At 38.7% G+C, this 14,505-nt stretch overlaps 1 protein-coding gene across 6 annotated transcripts in view; it reads left to right on the forward strand.

The window, feature by feature from the left end:
* The window catches only part of STAU1 (staufen double-stranded RNA binding protein 1), a 74,828-nt gene that overhangs the window by 28,152 nt on the left and 32,171 nt on the right, over positions 1-14,505 (forward strand). For all 6 annotated transcript variants that reach the window (XM_028144993.2, XM_054723761.1, XM_028144991.2 and 3 more), the window contains 2 exons: positions 8,037-8,175; positions 9,068-9,233. In XM_028144993.2, coding sequence (XP_028000794.1) covers positions 8,075-8,175; positions 9,068-9,233 — 267 coding nt within the window. In that variant the 5' untranslated portion in view covers positions 8,037-8,074. The remainder of the gene's footprint in view (positions 1-8,036; positions 8,176-9,067; positions 9,234-14,505) is intronic.

The raw sequence follows: 14,505 nt of genomic DNA on the forward strand, positions 1-14,505 counted from the left end.
GGGAGCTCTCATATTTACCTTCAATAAGCAGAAGAAAATATTACTGCCCAAGCTTTTTTATCTCAGATATAAAACACTTGGTTTTGCATTGGATTGAATGGAGGCCTTGGTTGACAGACCATTTCAAAGTGTAAAAAAAGAGAATTGAAAACTAAATTATAATGTCTAGTCTGTTATAAAGTGGTGGCTGGCAGAGAGAATTGAACAGTAAATTCCACTTTGGATAGTCATTGTTGTATGGGAAAATTCTGCTTTTAAAATTATTTCCCAGAACTGACAAAGAACTCTTGTAAGCCCCCTTTTTGTATGTCTCTAAGAATTTATCCCAAGCAAGGGGGCACTCGGCTTTACTGGCAAGCAGAAGAGTGCATTTGCATTTGTTAATTTTTATTTTGAATAAGTTTAAGTTGAGATTCCAGAGGTAGTTTAGAAATCCTAGTGAGGATCAATTAGAGATTGAACGAAGAAGCAGAGATTTATAAAAAGGAAGTAAGTTTAGAGGCACTGAAATTTGATTATTAGGAAACTAAAAATGTGCTCATTTATTAGAAAAGACTTGAAACACCTGAATAAAAAAACAACTGAAAACAATATTCTCCCTCTCACTTCCTAAAGTGGCAAAACCAATTAAATGGAGTGTGAGCATGGTTGTCTCCATGCAGAGTCACCTTGTAACAAGTGCCTTTCTATCCCTTACACCTGATAATTTCCTTTGCATTTCATTGTTTTATTTCCTTTACTTTGTAAATCTATTCTTAGAGTATTAGCTTGTCCCACTCTGAGCTGCATGGCTCTAGACATCGTTTGACTGGCTCACCAGATAGCATTCTTGACTTGTCATAATCCTAGAGATTCAGTTTTACCCACATTTGCCATTTGAGTCCGGCTTAAAAGGCAATGGCACCAACTACTTCAGTTCTCTTTGATGTATTGCTTTTTCTTCTAATGTGTCTTATATCTACATTCTATTGACTTTGTAAAACTCCTGCCCACTGAGGCCATTTTATTTAACATAATATAATTTTCAAAAATAGCTAAGGTCTGAGGATGGCAGCCTCTGGAGATCAGACTTAGGGGACACCCTGGAATGAGAAGTTAAGTGTGTGGAAAATGACAGTTATTGTTTGAGAAATGGTGTTGGCATGTTGTGTGTTGTGAAATAACGATTAGAATACAGCTGACAGCTGTTGCCGTAACCAGTATATGTCTGCTCAGAAGACCTCCATGTTACTCTCTTGGTTAGTTGTAATAGCAGTGCTTCATCTGATTTCAGATCTTGCTTGCCTGCCATGGTTTAGTTATTCCCCTGACTTCTTACTCTCTTTCTTTTGAAAACACCCTCTCCCAGGTGAGCTGGACTCAGCTGGTTCAGAAAAGTTCCCAGCTGTCTTCAGGCACGTGCCCCCATTGTGGTTTGCAGTTTTGCATTACTGCCGCTCTAAATCCTCAGACCTTTAGTTTGTTTTCCCTCTTTTTCATATCCATAGGAGAGCAGCAGTCTATGTACTTGACTTCAATGCTCTTACGTTATTTTTCAGTTCCTTCTAGCATGGCACACCCCAAAGAGAAAACCCCAATGTGTCTTGTGAATGAGTTAGCCCGTTTCAACAAGATTCAGCCTGAGTATAAGCTTTTGCGTGAGCAAGGTCCAGCTCACTGTAAGGTAAATATTGTTCATACTGCTTGTGCATTTATAACCCACCAGGAATGTTTTCTCTCTTTTTTTATACTGTTGCGAGTGGTGCTGTGATTCAAAATACATATTTTCAAACTACTGTGGTTGTCTTAAAGAGATTGAAAAGATACAGATTTTGGCAAGTTGATTCTTTTTTCATCCTTGTAGAATGGGTCAAATAAAAGATATACTTCTGTTTAGAACATTTTGCTTTTAAAGCTCCAATTAGTATATTCTCAACCACCTGCAAATGATTTCCTCTGAGTTTTCCAGGCTCTCGGCCATCCTGGCTACGGCCTACCTCTGGCTTCTTTCCTGCTTGTTTACAAGAGTACCTTAGACTGGGCAGGGAGAGGGGTGAACTGAAAATCAGTTTTGCCACTTATTAGCCATCAGGTAAAAAGTTTGAAGATGAGAGGTAGGAATCGGTCTCAAAGTGAGTATTTTTGGATTGTCTCTGGTGTCAGTTATCCTTGTCATTCCTCTTATCTTAGAGAATGAAAAATGACTATAATGTAAATGTTTACTATTTGTTCAGGAATTCAGTTTTTTAAGCTTGTTTAATATTCTTGCTAATGCAGATCTTGGAACTTAAATGTTTGCATATCTAGCTTTATCTGTTGCCAGTGTAGTATGAGAGGATATAGTATGAGAAGTTACAGTATGAGTGATAAGGAATTCAGCCTCCTGTTTCTGATCCTAGTTTTAATGAATTGTCTCTTTATGTCTCATTTTTGTTGACATGCAAACCTGGAGCCTTAAATAATAACAAGTTTTCTTTTCATTTGACTAAAAGTAACACCAACCACTATCATAATTTAGGAACCATAGCATAGGTTAGGTAAATGGCCTTTGGAGTCAGACAGAATTGGGTTTGAATCCTAGCTTCTTACTAGTTTTGTGAACTTGAGCAAGTTACTACTTTTTTTGAACCTCAGTTTCCTCATCTGTAAAATGGGAATAATAATACCTATCAAATAGGTCTATTGTAAAAACTAAATGAGAGAATATGATAAAGTATGGAGCACAATGCCTGGCACTTAGTAAATGCTTGAGAAATGGTTGCTATTATTATTTAAAAATTATGTATTTAAGAAAAACAGATTTTTCACTCACATGAAGCTAGTTTTAACATTATTCTAAAGCATATTTTGAAAAGTTACTTTACTTTCAGCAGGCAATTAGTCATTTTCTATAACTGTTCTGTTTCTTCTACAGGATTTTTTTTTTTTTTTTTGCAGATGTTAACTTTGAGATTCCCTTTATTAACTATTTTGATATTTTTAAAATATGTACTTTCTTACTTGAACTTTGATACTCTAAGTAATTTGGCTGTGTGGTCAATCTATAACTGCACTTTTTTTAAACTTACAACTCATTCAAAGAGGAAGAGTTATTCCCTCCTAGTTGACTGTTATACTATTTAAAAAGTCAGAGGTCTGGTGTACACTTAATTTTATAAAAACTAAGATTCTAACTCGCAACCACCCTCCACACAGAAGGCAACAGAGTGACAACAGCACTGGATGAGTAAGGTTCTGGTGAAAGGCAAAACTGTTAATAGAATTAACGCTTAATTTTGTTTTTTAGCATTTCCCCTTCAGTGCCTTTCCATGAAAGAATCACGATCATGACCCAGGGCTTGCACAGCATTGCAGGCTTCTGCTCAGGCCAGCCAGGGGTTTGTGTTCATGCTATTGGTACTTAAATAACTAACCTTGTGAAATGCAGCATAAATCCAGGAAGCCCCATGTTTCAAGGGGGATGAAGGAGTCTTTCATTTTTCCCCTTTAGTGGAAGCTGTGCACTGAGGGAATCCTAAAGTTAAGACCTATAAGAAAAATCAGCTATGAAGGCAAGTCGCCCCCCTCCCTTTATGCACCATACTGAAATGACCTAGACATACTGAAGTCAACATTTCTCATATAAATTATTTTAAATGAAATAAAGTTATATTCAGTGATAAAATCAGGAGAATAAAGCTCCAAAGTAGTGAGTCTCACTTTTGAGTGCATCATGATCACTTTGGAACTCATTTAAATTAGACATGTTCAGTTGTCCCTCATGTTATTAATTGGAAATCTCTCGGGGTGTGTATTTTACCATGCTTCTTAGGTTATTCTTCAGTTGCACACCAAAATTAATGAATCACAGTGCTCTGATGTGTCATCATTTCTGACAGTATTAACTCAATACTGATAGCATTGACATAACCTAATTTTAAGAGTGGAGTGCAGTTACCTTTATACTTAAAAAAGAGGCCATTTGTTGAGAACGAAATTAGCTGTTTTGTATGCCTCCTTAAAATTGAATTCGGAAACATTGTTTAGCTCTGCTTGCTGTGGATCTGATTTTCTTCGAGAAAGTGGAGGCAGTGTCTGAATAGTGCAATCTTAGGAAAGTGAAAGGCAGCATTTTAGAACCTGGCTGACATTCCCAAATTTATTCAAGTTTTATCCTACTGGGGTTGTGTTTTCAGGCAAGAGTCCACAAACACATTACAACATCAAAACAAATACCTTAATTTTATATGAGTTGCTGTAATGTATCTAAATCAAGTTTGCTAAATTTCTTCCATGAGAAGTAATTGGAAGACAATATCTATTTGGATGATTTCCAAATAATGTGTCTAATATTTTAATATATAAGAAAACATTTTACAATGTCTGTACGTACCCCCATCTTTTAAAGCATAGTTTTTTCATGGAGTGCTATTTAATATATATATATATATATATCTTTTTGTGTTTATAAAAACCAAAAAAGGTGGTAATGAGATAAATTACCAATATAATGACCAGGCCTTTTAAACCATGACATAAAATATGTTCAAGGTCCAAATGACATTACAACTAATAGCAGGTTTCATGAATTGAGAGCTCACAATTTTCATTTGTAGGTGTTTACAGTACAGCTAACACTTGGAGATCAGCGCTGGGAAGCTGAAGGAACTAGTATTAAAAAAGCCCAACACACAGCTGCTGCCAAAGCTTTGGAAGGAACAAAATTTCCTAAACCCATAGTCCGCCCTTTTCGTAGCGAAGGAAGGAATCCAGGTATTATGCATGAGCCAAGACAGGTTCCTTTCAAAAGTATGTCTAGAGGTACCCATTTAGTATGTATATGAATTATTTCTTAACTAACTTGTTGAATTTTGAAAGCACAGATTCTGCACTACCAGTGGCAAATGCTTATCCCAACTCTAAAGCAGTGGTCCCAATCTCTGGTCCCTCCATTCCTGACGGTCTGGAGAAGCATTCATGGGAGGTGGGGTTGTCACCAAATAATTACTAAAATTTCAGAAAAGCTCAGTGAAAATACATTTTCCCCCTTGATAAGTTTGTACAGATTGCCACGAATGTAGGTTTTAGTTAGAATCACTTCAACTCAGTGTGCTGATAGTGATTATAACATGTTGATCAGAAACCCTGATTATCAGTTATATGTCTCCTGATCTTTAAAAAGAATGAGAAAATAAATACAAATCAGTAGATAATATCTCTTCAAACAAGGAAACCAAGTGAGAAAAATACTAATAAAGAAGAGTGTCTGCTGAAAGGTTGGGAACCCCTGACCTGGCGGCTGTGGGAGGAATGGCTATTTTAGCAGTTACCCTTGAAGTACATGAAGTTATCCTAGGCCTTTTGTATGCAGGAATGATCCTGGAACACTTTAGTCCACTTTTCTCATTGCTTTTGATTTCTTTGTGGTATTGTGTCTTTAAATTCATTCTCTTCTGCAGATAAATGTGATGGGTCAGAGTTGATCTTAAAATGATTCAAGTTATATTTAATATGCAACTATATGAATTAAGTAAAATGTAATTCTGATATTAGGTAGAAATTCTGAGTTGGTTATTCATGTGACCCTCTGGTTTTCCAAATCCAGAAATATTCTTACAAATTTGATTCATGCACTAAATTTAGTCAGACCAGTTATAGTACAGAATCAGGACATTTTTGTTTTCCTCTATATAATACCCAAAAGAAGCATTTTAAAGTGGCTTTTTGTGTGCATTTAAACTGAACTTTGCCATTGCTAGTGTTATTCTGTGTTTGATATGAGTTTTTAAATGTGATTGTGCACTGACACTAATGTTTCCAAGTTGTGGGGTGTTTTTTTTTGAAGAGTTATGAATTGGATGAACTTAGAAAAAAATTGGAAAATGAATAGTGTGTATTTTCTAAAGTTGATAATTCTGAGGTAACCCAAGATATATTTGCTCCTGTTGTATGTAAAAATAACTCATTTTCCTAACAAGTATAGCCACATGATTGATTCGCCAAATCCCATTATAAATAGTGAGAATGGAAATATCTGTGGTTCTCATCTAACTTCACCAGATAGAATTTACTTGTCTTCTCAGTGTTTCTATACCTGCCTTTATTACACATTGTGTTGTAGTTCTTTGAGTGTATTTTGTTTACTTTTAGCTCCTCTGGGGCAAGAATGTGTCCTTCAAGCTTAGCACAGTCCTTTGCATCCAGTTAGTACTTAATAAATGCATTGTTCTATAAAATAGTGTGTATAAACATACTTCTAAGTGTAAGCCAATAACCCAGTAAATCAGTACAACCAAAGTTATATCAGGCCTGGCCGGCCTGGCTTAGTGGTTGAGCATCGATTTATGAATTAGGAGGTCACAGTTCAATTCCCTGTTAGGGCACATCCCCGGTTTTCGGGCTCGATCCCTAGTGTGGGGCATGCAGGAGGCAGCCGATCAATGATTCTCTCTCACCATTGATATTTCTATCTCCCTCTCCCTCTCCCTCTCCCTCTCCCTCTCCCTCTCCCTCTCCCTCTCCCTCTCCCTCTCCCTCTCCCTCTCCCTCTCCCTCTCCCTCTCCCTCTCCCTCTCCCTCTCCCTCTCCCTCTCCCTCTCCCTCTCCCTCTCCCTCTCCCTCTCCCTCTCTGAAATTAATAAATATATATTTAAAAAATAAAAGTTATATCGGTTAAGTGTTCCCAAACAATAAAATGATTTGGGCAGTCACCTAAGATTTTTTTCCCTCATCTGAGGATATGTTTTGTTTTTGTTAACCTTCACCTGAGGATATTTTTTCCATTGCTTTTCAGAGAGAGTGGAAGGGAGGAAGTTGGGGGGGGGGGGGTAAGAGAGAGAGAAATTGATGAGAGAGAGAGATTGACTGGTTGCCTCCCACACACTCCCAACTACCTGGGGCATGGAGCAAACCTGCAACGCAGGTATGTACCCTTGACCGGGAATTGAACCAAGACCCTTCAGTGTGTAGACCTATGCTCTAACCACTGAGAACACTGGCCAGGGCTCAGGGATATATTTCTATTGATTTTATTTATTACTTTTAAAATATGGTTTTTAAATTGATTTCAGAGAGGAAGGGAGAGGGAAGGATAGAAACATCAATGGTGAGAGAGAATCATGATTGGCTGCCTCCAGCAAGCCCCCCCCCCCCCCCCCCCCCCTGGGGATTGAGCCCGCAACCCCTGGGAATCGAACTGTGACCTACTGGTTCATAGGTTGATGCTCAACCACTGAGCCATGCCAGTCAGGCTTTATTGAGAGAGAGATAGAGAGAGAGAGAGGAGAGGAGAGGGAGGGAAGGGAAGGGAAGAGGAAGAGGAAGAGAGAAAGAGAAAGAGAAATATTAATGTGAGGGAGAAACATCGATCGGTTGCCTCCTGTATGTGCCCCAACTGGGAATAGAACCCGTAACCTTTATTGGTGTACAGGACGATGCTTCAAGCAACTGAGACACCCCGCTAGGGCTTACCTAGGTTTTTCTAAAATATGTTTTTATTGATTTCAGAGAGAGGGATAGAAACATCAATGTTGAGAGAGAATCATTGATCGGCCTCCTCCTACATGCCCCCTACTAGGGATCAAGCCCGCAACACAGGCATGTACCCTGACCGGGAATTGAACCATGGCCTCCTGGTTCATGGGCGATGCTCAACCACTGATCCATACCAGCTGGGGTCATCTGGGATTTTTTAATCATGGAAGTTATATTTGTGACAACTGAAATATGTGGCTTTCACTGATAACATGTTGTGTTAAATTGTCGCTCCCTCTAATAGCCCTTAGAGCAGCAGTTGCTATCCAGTGGTCCATGGACCACTGGTGGTCTGTGAGGTCTGAAAGGTTGGCGACCGCGGCCTTAGAGTACATTTTGTGTCTTTAACTGTGTATTAATATCTAGAGATCACAGCAGATTCTTGGATTTCCTGACCTGATGCCTACCAGTGAAGTACTTAGACTCTTTCATAAACTGTATCATGAATTAAATTAATAGAAAGCATGCTATTCTTTTTTATTTTAGTGACTATCATTCTCGTGTAAGAAAAAAGAAAAAGTTCTTGTGTTAATTCTGTGTTGCAGACAGCATAACCCCTACTGTAGAGCTAAATGCACTGTGCATGAAACTTGGAAAAAAACCAATGTATAAGCCTGTTGACCCTTATTCTCGGATGCAATCCACCTATAACTACAACATGAGAGGAGGTGCTTATCCCCCAAGGTATGTATGTGTTTTAAATACAGGTGAAAATTTATCTGATCTTTCACACAGAATAATGAAATCTATACATTATGGGGCTCATGATAATTTGGTCATCTTTGGCCTGCCAGATGTTGAAGTCAGTCTTCATTGTGTTGGTATCTTGGGAATGCATCTTGATGCTCTTTTGTCTTCTGTCATTGGAAAGGGCCTGAGCATGTTCCTCACTGTGTGCCCCCAAGCAGTTTGGTTAAAGATCACCCTTGTAACTGCTTTGTGTAACTGAGTCACTTTTTATCATGATTCCCACAGTACTGGGAATCTCAGCGTTCAGTGATTACCTGATTATTATTTGGTGGGTACTTTTTGACATTTGAACGTCTGTGCTTTTTAAATAGCCTTGGCGTATAGGTATAGTGCAATACTCCTTCAGACTGAAAATGCCATAAGACATTAGTGGATAGAGAGATGATTAAAATTGGAAGTCTTCATTTCCCTGCCCTACTTGGGGGGAATCAGAACCATTTAAAAAATACAAACTCTGAAGTTTGTAATCCGGCCTCTCCCAGGCTACAGGCTTTTGGGATTTCCAGAAATGAGGGTCCTTTTGAAAAGACTTCTGTTAAAAAATTCCCAGCCTTTTGGAGACATGCAAGTAAGACTCTCAGATATGAGAAAGTAGAGCAAGTTACGTTTTCTGATTCAGCAAAGCTTATTCACTTTAGATTTTGTAAATACTGTGTGACAGTTTTAGTCCTGAATAAATTTGCCCTGCATATATGATGAGGAGTCCTCATTGGCAAGCAAACACTAATGCAATTAAGACCCATAATGAAGTACCTGCAATTTTCCAGAGAATGTATGGGTGATTTATCCATCTGAGACTAATTTCCCTCACCCCTTTTATTTTTAGGTACTTTTACCCATTTCCAGTACCACCCTTACTTTATCAAGTTGAACTCTCTGTGGGAGGACAGCAATTTAATGGGAAAGGAAAGACAAGACAAGCTGCAAAACACGATGCTGCTGCAAAAGCTCTGAGAATCCTGCAGAATGAGCCCCCGCCTGAGAGGCTGGAGGTAAGGAGAGAGCAGAGTTGAAGCTCCTTGACGCTTTGGGCTGAGCAAGAGGGTGGTATGAAAAATTCACCTCAAGTTGCTTTTTTTAAGAAGATACATTGAGAGCTGTTTATACTTTTTGTTGCTTGATAACTTGAGATTTTGTGCCCTGGTAGCTTTCTTGCCTATTTTCTCTCTTTAAAAACATTTCTTAACAAGGAAGTCAAATGCATAGTTTTGGGTGAACATGTTAGAAAGAATATGACTCAGTTAAGTTGTGAAGAACATGCATGAATGAATTCTTTGGTGCTAAAGATTATGCTTGTCAGAATCTACTGTGACTTACGGTACCAGGTTAGAGAATTTTCTGAAGCCATTTTTGACCAGCCACTCTTTATTATATTCAAGTACCAGTTCTCTATTGCTGCATAACAAACTATCTTAACCCTTTGCACTCGCTTGCTTTTTTCTCGATTCCTTTATTCTACTCGGGATTTAATTTTTTAAATACCCCAGATTTTACAAAGCACGGCAGTAGAATAAAAAACTGGAGTTTCTTTTCATACAAACTTATTTATTTGAATTTTTTTAATATTTCAAATTATTGATACATTCTAAGAGTATAAAAAGAGCTGCTACCGATGCTAACTGTGTCGAGTCACACTCGACATCTGAGTGCAAAAAGTTAAAACTTAGTGGCTTAAACACCTATGGGCATTTATTTTGCTCACGAATCTGCAGGTTAGGCGGAGTTTGGCAGGGAGAGTTTATCTGTTCCTCATAGCTTTGGCTGAGGCAGCTCTGCAGGGGCTGGAGAATCCTTCACATGGCTAGTAAGTTATTGCTGGCTGTTGTCTAGGAACTAAGTGAGGGCTTGGGTTCGGAGACCTCAGTTCCTCTCTTAATTAACTGTGCAAAAACTGCTTACACATCTTCACGGTATGGTGTCTTAGTTCTAAGAGTGAATATCATAGAAGACGGAATAGAAACAATTACCAGTTTGTTTAGCATCGTTTCTGCCCTATTCTACAGGTCAAGCAGGCACAGACTCTAGATTCAAGAGGAGGAGATAGAGAATCATACCTAAAAACATTTTTTTTAATTTAAAAAATTATTTTTATTGATTTCAGAGAGGAAGGGAGAGAGAGCTAGAAACATCAATGATGAAAGAATTATTTATCTGGCTGCCACCCACATGTCCCCCACGGGGGATTGAGCCCGCATGTGTTATGAATTGTGACCTGGTTCATAGGTTTACGCTCACACTGGCCAGACGAGAATCATACTTTTTTAAAAATTCAGGTAAAATTTACATAATATAAATTCACAATTTAAATCATTTTAAGCCTACAGTTCAGTGGCTTTTAGTACATTTCACAATGTTGAGAACCCTACTTTTGGATGAGAGGAGTATCAGAGAACTTGGGCCATGTTTTAAAACTAACATAATAGGAAAAGTATTTTAACTCTTTGTGACTAAATAGGAATATGGGACTTAGGAAGTCAGCGACTCATGCCACTGTGAGGGGTCAGAACCTTAGTAAATATCTCGGGTAAGGCATAGTCTTACCTTCCTAGGTCCAGAAGAAACTCACTGGGTAGAAAACATTGAGATTTCATGATGTTGTTGAATCACAGCATGAAATACCACCTAAAAATATCCCTGGGAAGCATTGGATTTTTCCTGTTCAAGAAACAGGTTCACAGAGAAAAACATCTTGCATAGAACATTGGTCTGAATGTGTGATGATAGGTATGACCCTTGGCAGGATGCTTGCTCTGCTTTATTGTGTTCAGTCCCCCCCCCCCTACGCCCCCCCCAAGATGCTCTTTGGCTTCAGGGCTGGCCACACAGGGGAAGGAGTTCTTTTTGTTTTGTTACAGCTTATCTCCAATTCCAATGTAATTACACATTTTAACAGAGATGATCTGTTTCCAGGGTCCACTGGCACCAAATAGAAGAGAATGGACTGTAACTTACAAGAGGAGGATTTGGTGAGGTTAAAAGGATGAGCTTCTCAGTGATGAGATTTGGTAAAACACCAAAGCTAGTGTAATTTGAGTCATGTTGGAGACTTTTCATTGTTTGACTTGACTTTGATGCTAATCTAATTGGAGTCAGATGGAACAGGTATTTCTTGGTTCCTTCTAGCCAGCAGTTGTTAAAAGATCGCTGAATACTGGTATGTGGGTTGTCCGCTTCAGAATCATTTGGAATTTTTTTTTTTAATCCCTTGGCCCAACCTATATGATTCTAATACAGTAGGTCTAGGGTGAGTCCCAGAGGTTTGTCTTTTGCTTTTTTTAATGTGCTCTTGGAGTAATTGTAAAGTATGGTCAGGGTTCAGGAACCGCAAGTCCTAAGTATTATCAGTGTTTTCCAGGCCATTTTCCCCCTTGGAAGTACTCAGTTTATTGTCAGAAAGGGAAAGTGCCTGCCGTCAGTTACTAGAGCAGTGGTGCTTGGCTCAGGCCTGTGGGCAGAGCTGTAGGAGACATGCTCTTTTGGGCTCATCTCATGTCTGTGAGGAGCTTTGCCAAGAGTAAGGTTCAAATCTACTTGTGCCCTTTGTTTCCTCTTCTTTGCCCCTTCTCTAGTTCTGATTAGCTGAGATAGAGACAGTGACCTTCAAGAAATGGCTCAGAGACTGGCCTTAACTAGTGCTTCAGAAATGAGAAGTAAAAAGGATAAAACTTTTTCTTTTGAAGTAGTAAATGAAACACTTGGCCTACCACCTAAACAAGCTGCCCCTGATTTACCAGGTGCCCTGGTAGATGGGTAGTGGGGGGTAAAGAGAGATATTTTAAAAAGGAAACTTGAATTTTTTAAAATAAGGAATGCATATGAACTATACACATTCTTTAATTCAAAAAAAAGAAAAACAAATGACTTATAAATTTACCACTTGTAGATAATCATAAAGATATTGGTGATGTCAGTGTATATACAAGTAAATACACGCACCTACCAATTTTCCAAAAATGGGATGATGTGCTGGCCATGTTGCACCAAGATTGAGCCCATGATCCAGGAGGTCACAGTTCAATTCCAGGTCAGGGCACATGCCCGGGTTGCGGGAGGGGACGTGCAGGAGGCAGCTGATTGATGATTCTATCTCTCATTGATGTTTCTATCTCTCCCTTTCTCTGAAATCAATAAACCATATTTAAATAAAAAAGGGATATTGTACAGTAACCACCTTTTTTCACTGATGTGCTTATCATGAATATCATGCCACTTAATTCCATGGAGGACTCAGATTCAACGTGTATCTAAGCACCTTTTTAAAAAATCCTCATTTATTTTGAAACCCTCACCTGAGGACATTTTTTCCATTGATTTTCAGATAGGGAGGGAGGGAGGGAGGGAGGGAGGGAGGGAGGGAGGGAAGGAAGAGAAAGAGAGAGCGAGAGCGAGAGCGAGAGCGAGAGAGAGAGAGAGAGAGAGAGACACACACACACAGACAGACAGACATCAACTGGTTGCCTCTTGCACTTGCCCCAACCAGGAGTGGGGAAGTGAAGCTGCAACCCAGGTACGGTATGTGTCCTTGACTGTGCCCTAGACCAGGAATCAAACCTGCAACCCTTTGGTATGTGGGCAGATGCTCTAACCACTGAGCAAAATCAGTGAAGTCTCTCAGCACCTTTTAATAATTCCATTGTGTGCACATACCAGTTTTTTTTTTTCAACAGAGGCATGCTTATTTAGGTTATTTGCAGTTTTTTCTGTTACAAAATACGTTGTCTAGAACATTGTTGTAGTTAAATCTTTGTGTATGTCTGTGGCTATTTTTGTGAGCCACAGTCCTAGAAGTGGAATTTCAGGTCATGTATGTGACTAGGATCCCCACCAGAAACATGGTACCATTTTAGTCTTCTCCCAACAGGGCGTGAGCAGCCTGTTTGCCCACAGCCTACCAGCATTGGAAGTTGTCATTTTAAACAAATTGTCCTTTGTGCTATAGAAAGTTTTGGAACATGTGATTGTGTGGTGAATCAGTTTATCTTCTCTAGAACATAGCCACTAAAGGCAGTAGTTTCTGTCTACAAAGCTGGGATAGTCTGGTTCCTTGAGAACAGGCTTTGTGCTGGGACCCTCCCCCTATGGAACTTAGTTGAATGGAGTTGACAGACCTTAACATTAGTATCAAAAAGTGCAGTGAGTGCTAGAATGGAAAAACAGCATGTATTGAAAGCATAAAATGTCTTGTTTAGAGTGGAGTAATGGTGGAATATTCAGAGAAGTTCTCTCTGAGGAAGTCATTAAAGCTGAGACTAAGGATGAGCAAAAGAGCAGGGCAGGAAGTACCTTCCCAGCCAAGGGAGCAGCCCATCATGCAAAGATCGGGAAAGCATTTTTATTTTAAATCTAAGGCTTGTGCTAATAAAGGATTTAAGTGTCTAAGCTGTTAGGAGTAAAATGGTCATAGCTACAGTATCAGTAATAGGGACAAACAGGAGCTAGCCTAAATGGGGTTAGCCATTTCCATTACTAAGAAAATGGCTATATGTATACATTTATCAAAGGGAGAACCAGAGTGTGGTAAATCTGTATACATGGGCATGAAAGGAGGCTCATAATCTATTAAATGGAGGGACTCAAGATCAGAGCTGTTATTATGCATGTAGTGTGATCCTGATTGTGTTTAGGTAAACAAGCCATGTGTGTGTGAGCACAGTTTCTGTCCTGACAGTTATATCAAACTTTAAAGTTTTTCTTGGTGGTAGTGGTAAACGACAAACTTTTAAGAGGTTGTACTGTTTGAAGTTTCTTCCTGGTCTTGAGTCCTTATCTTCATTTGGACCAGGGATATATTTAGGTAGAACTAAAACTAAAACCGGAGACTAATCCTCATTACATGATCAGGGTCCATTGAACTCAGTTGTTATTTTTGAGCTTTATTTCCAAGCTCTGTAAGAATTTACACTGCATGACTTTTATTCTTTTTTAGATGTCTTACAAAGAAAGGAGAAAATAATACATATTTATTCTATCTTACAATGATTATGTAGGTCCATGAACCTTTTTATAAATCTTTACAGTATGGAATTTTAATTCTTCTAGTTTTTAAACATTTTTGCTGTTTGTCATCCTACATATTATTTCAGTACTATTCATCATATATTCCCAAATATGCTAAGCAAGACTAAAATAATAAGAAAATGGAAGAATTATGAAATCTCTAGGTAGATGATATAGTAGTAAAGTAATTGTCATTATTACATCATCCTTTAATGTTCTTATTGCATTGCCTAATGTATTGCATTGTCTTTTAAGAAGATACAAAAG

The sequence above is a fragment of the Eptesicus fuscus genome, chromosome 12 (genome assembly GCF_027574615.1).
Source record: "Eptesicus fuscus isolate TK198812 chromosome 12, DD_ASM_mEF_20220401, whole genome shotgun sequence".
NCBI classification, from domain to species: domain Eukaryota; kingdom Metazoa; phylum Chordata; class Mammalia; order Chiroptera; family Vespertilionidae; genus Eptesicus; species Eptesicus fuscus.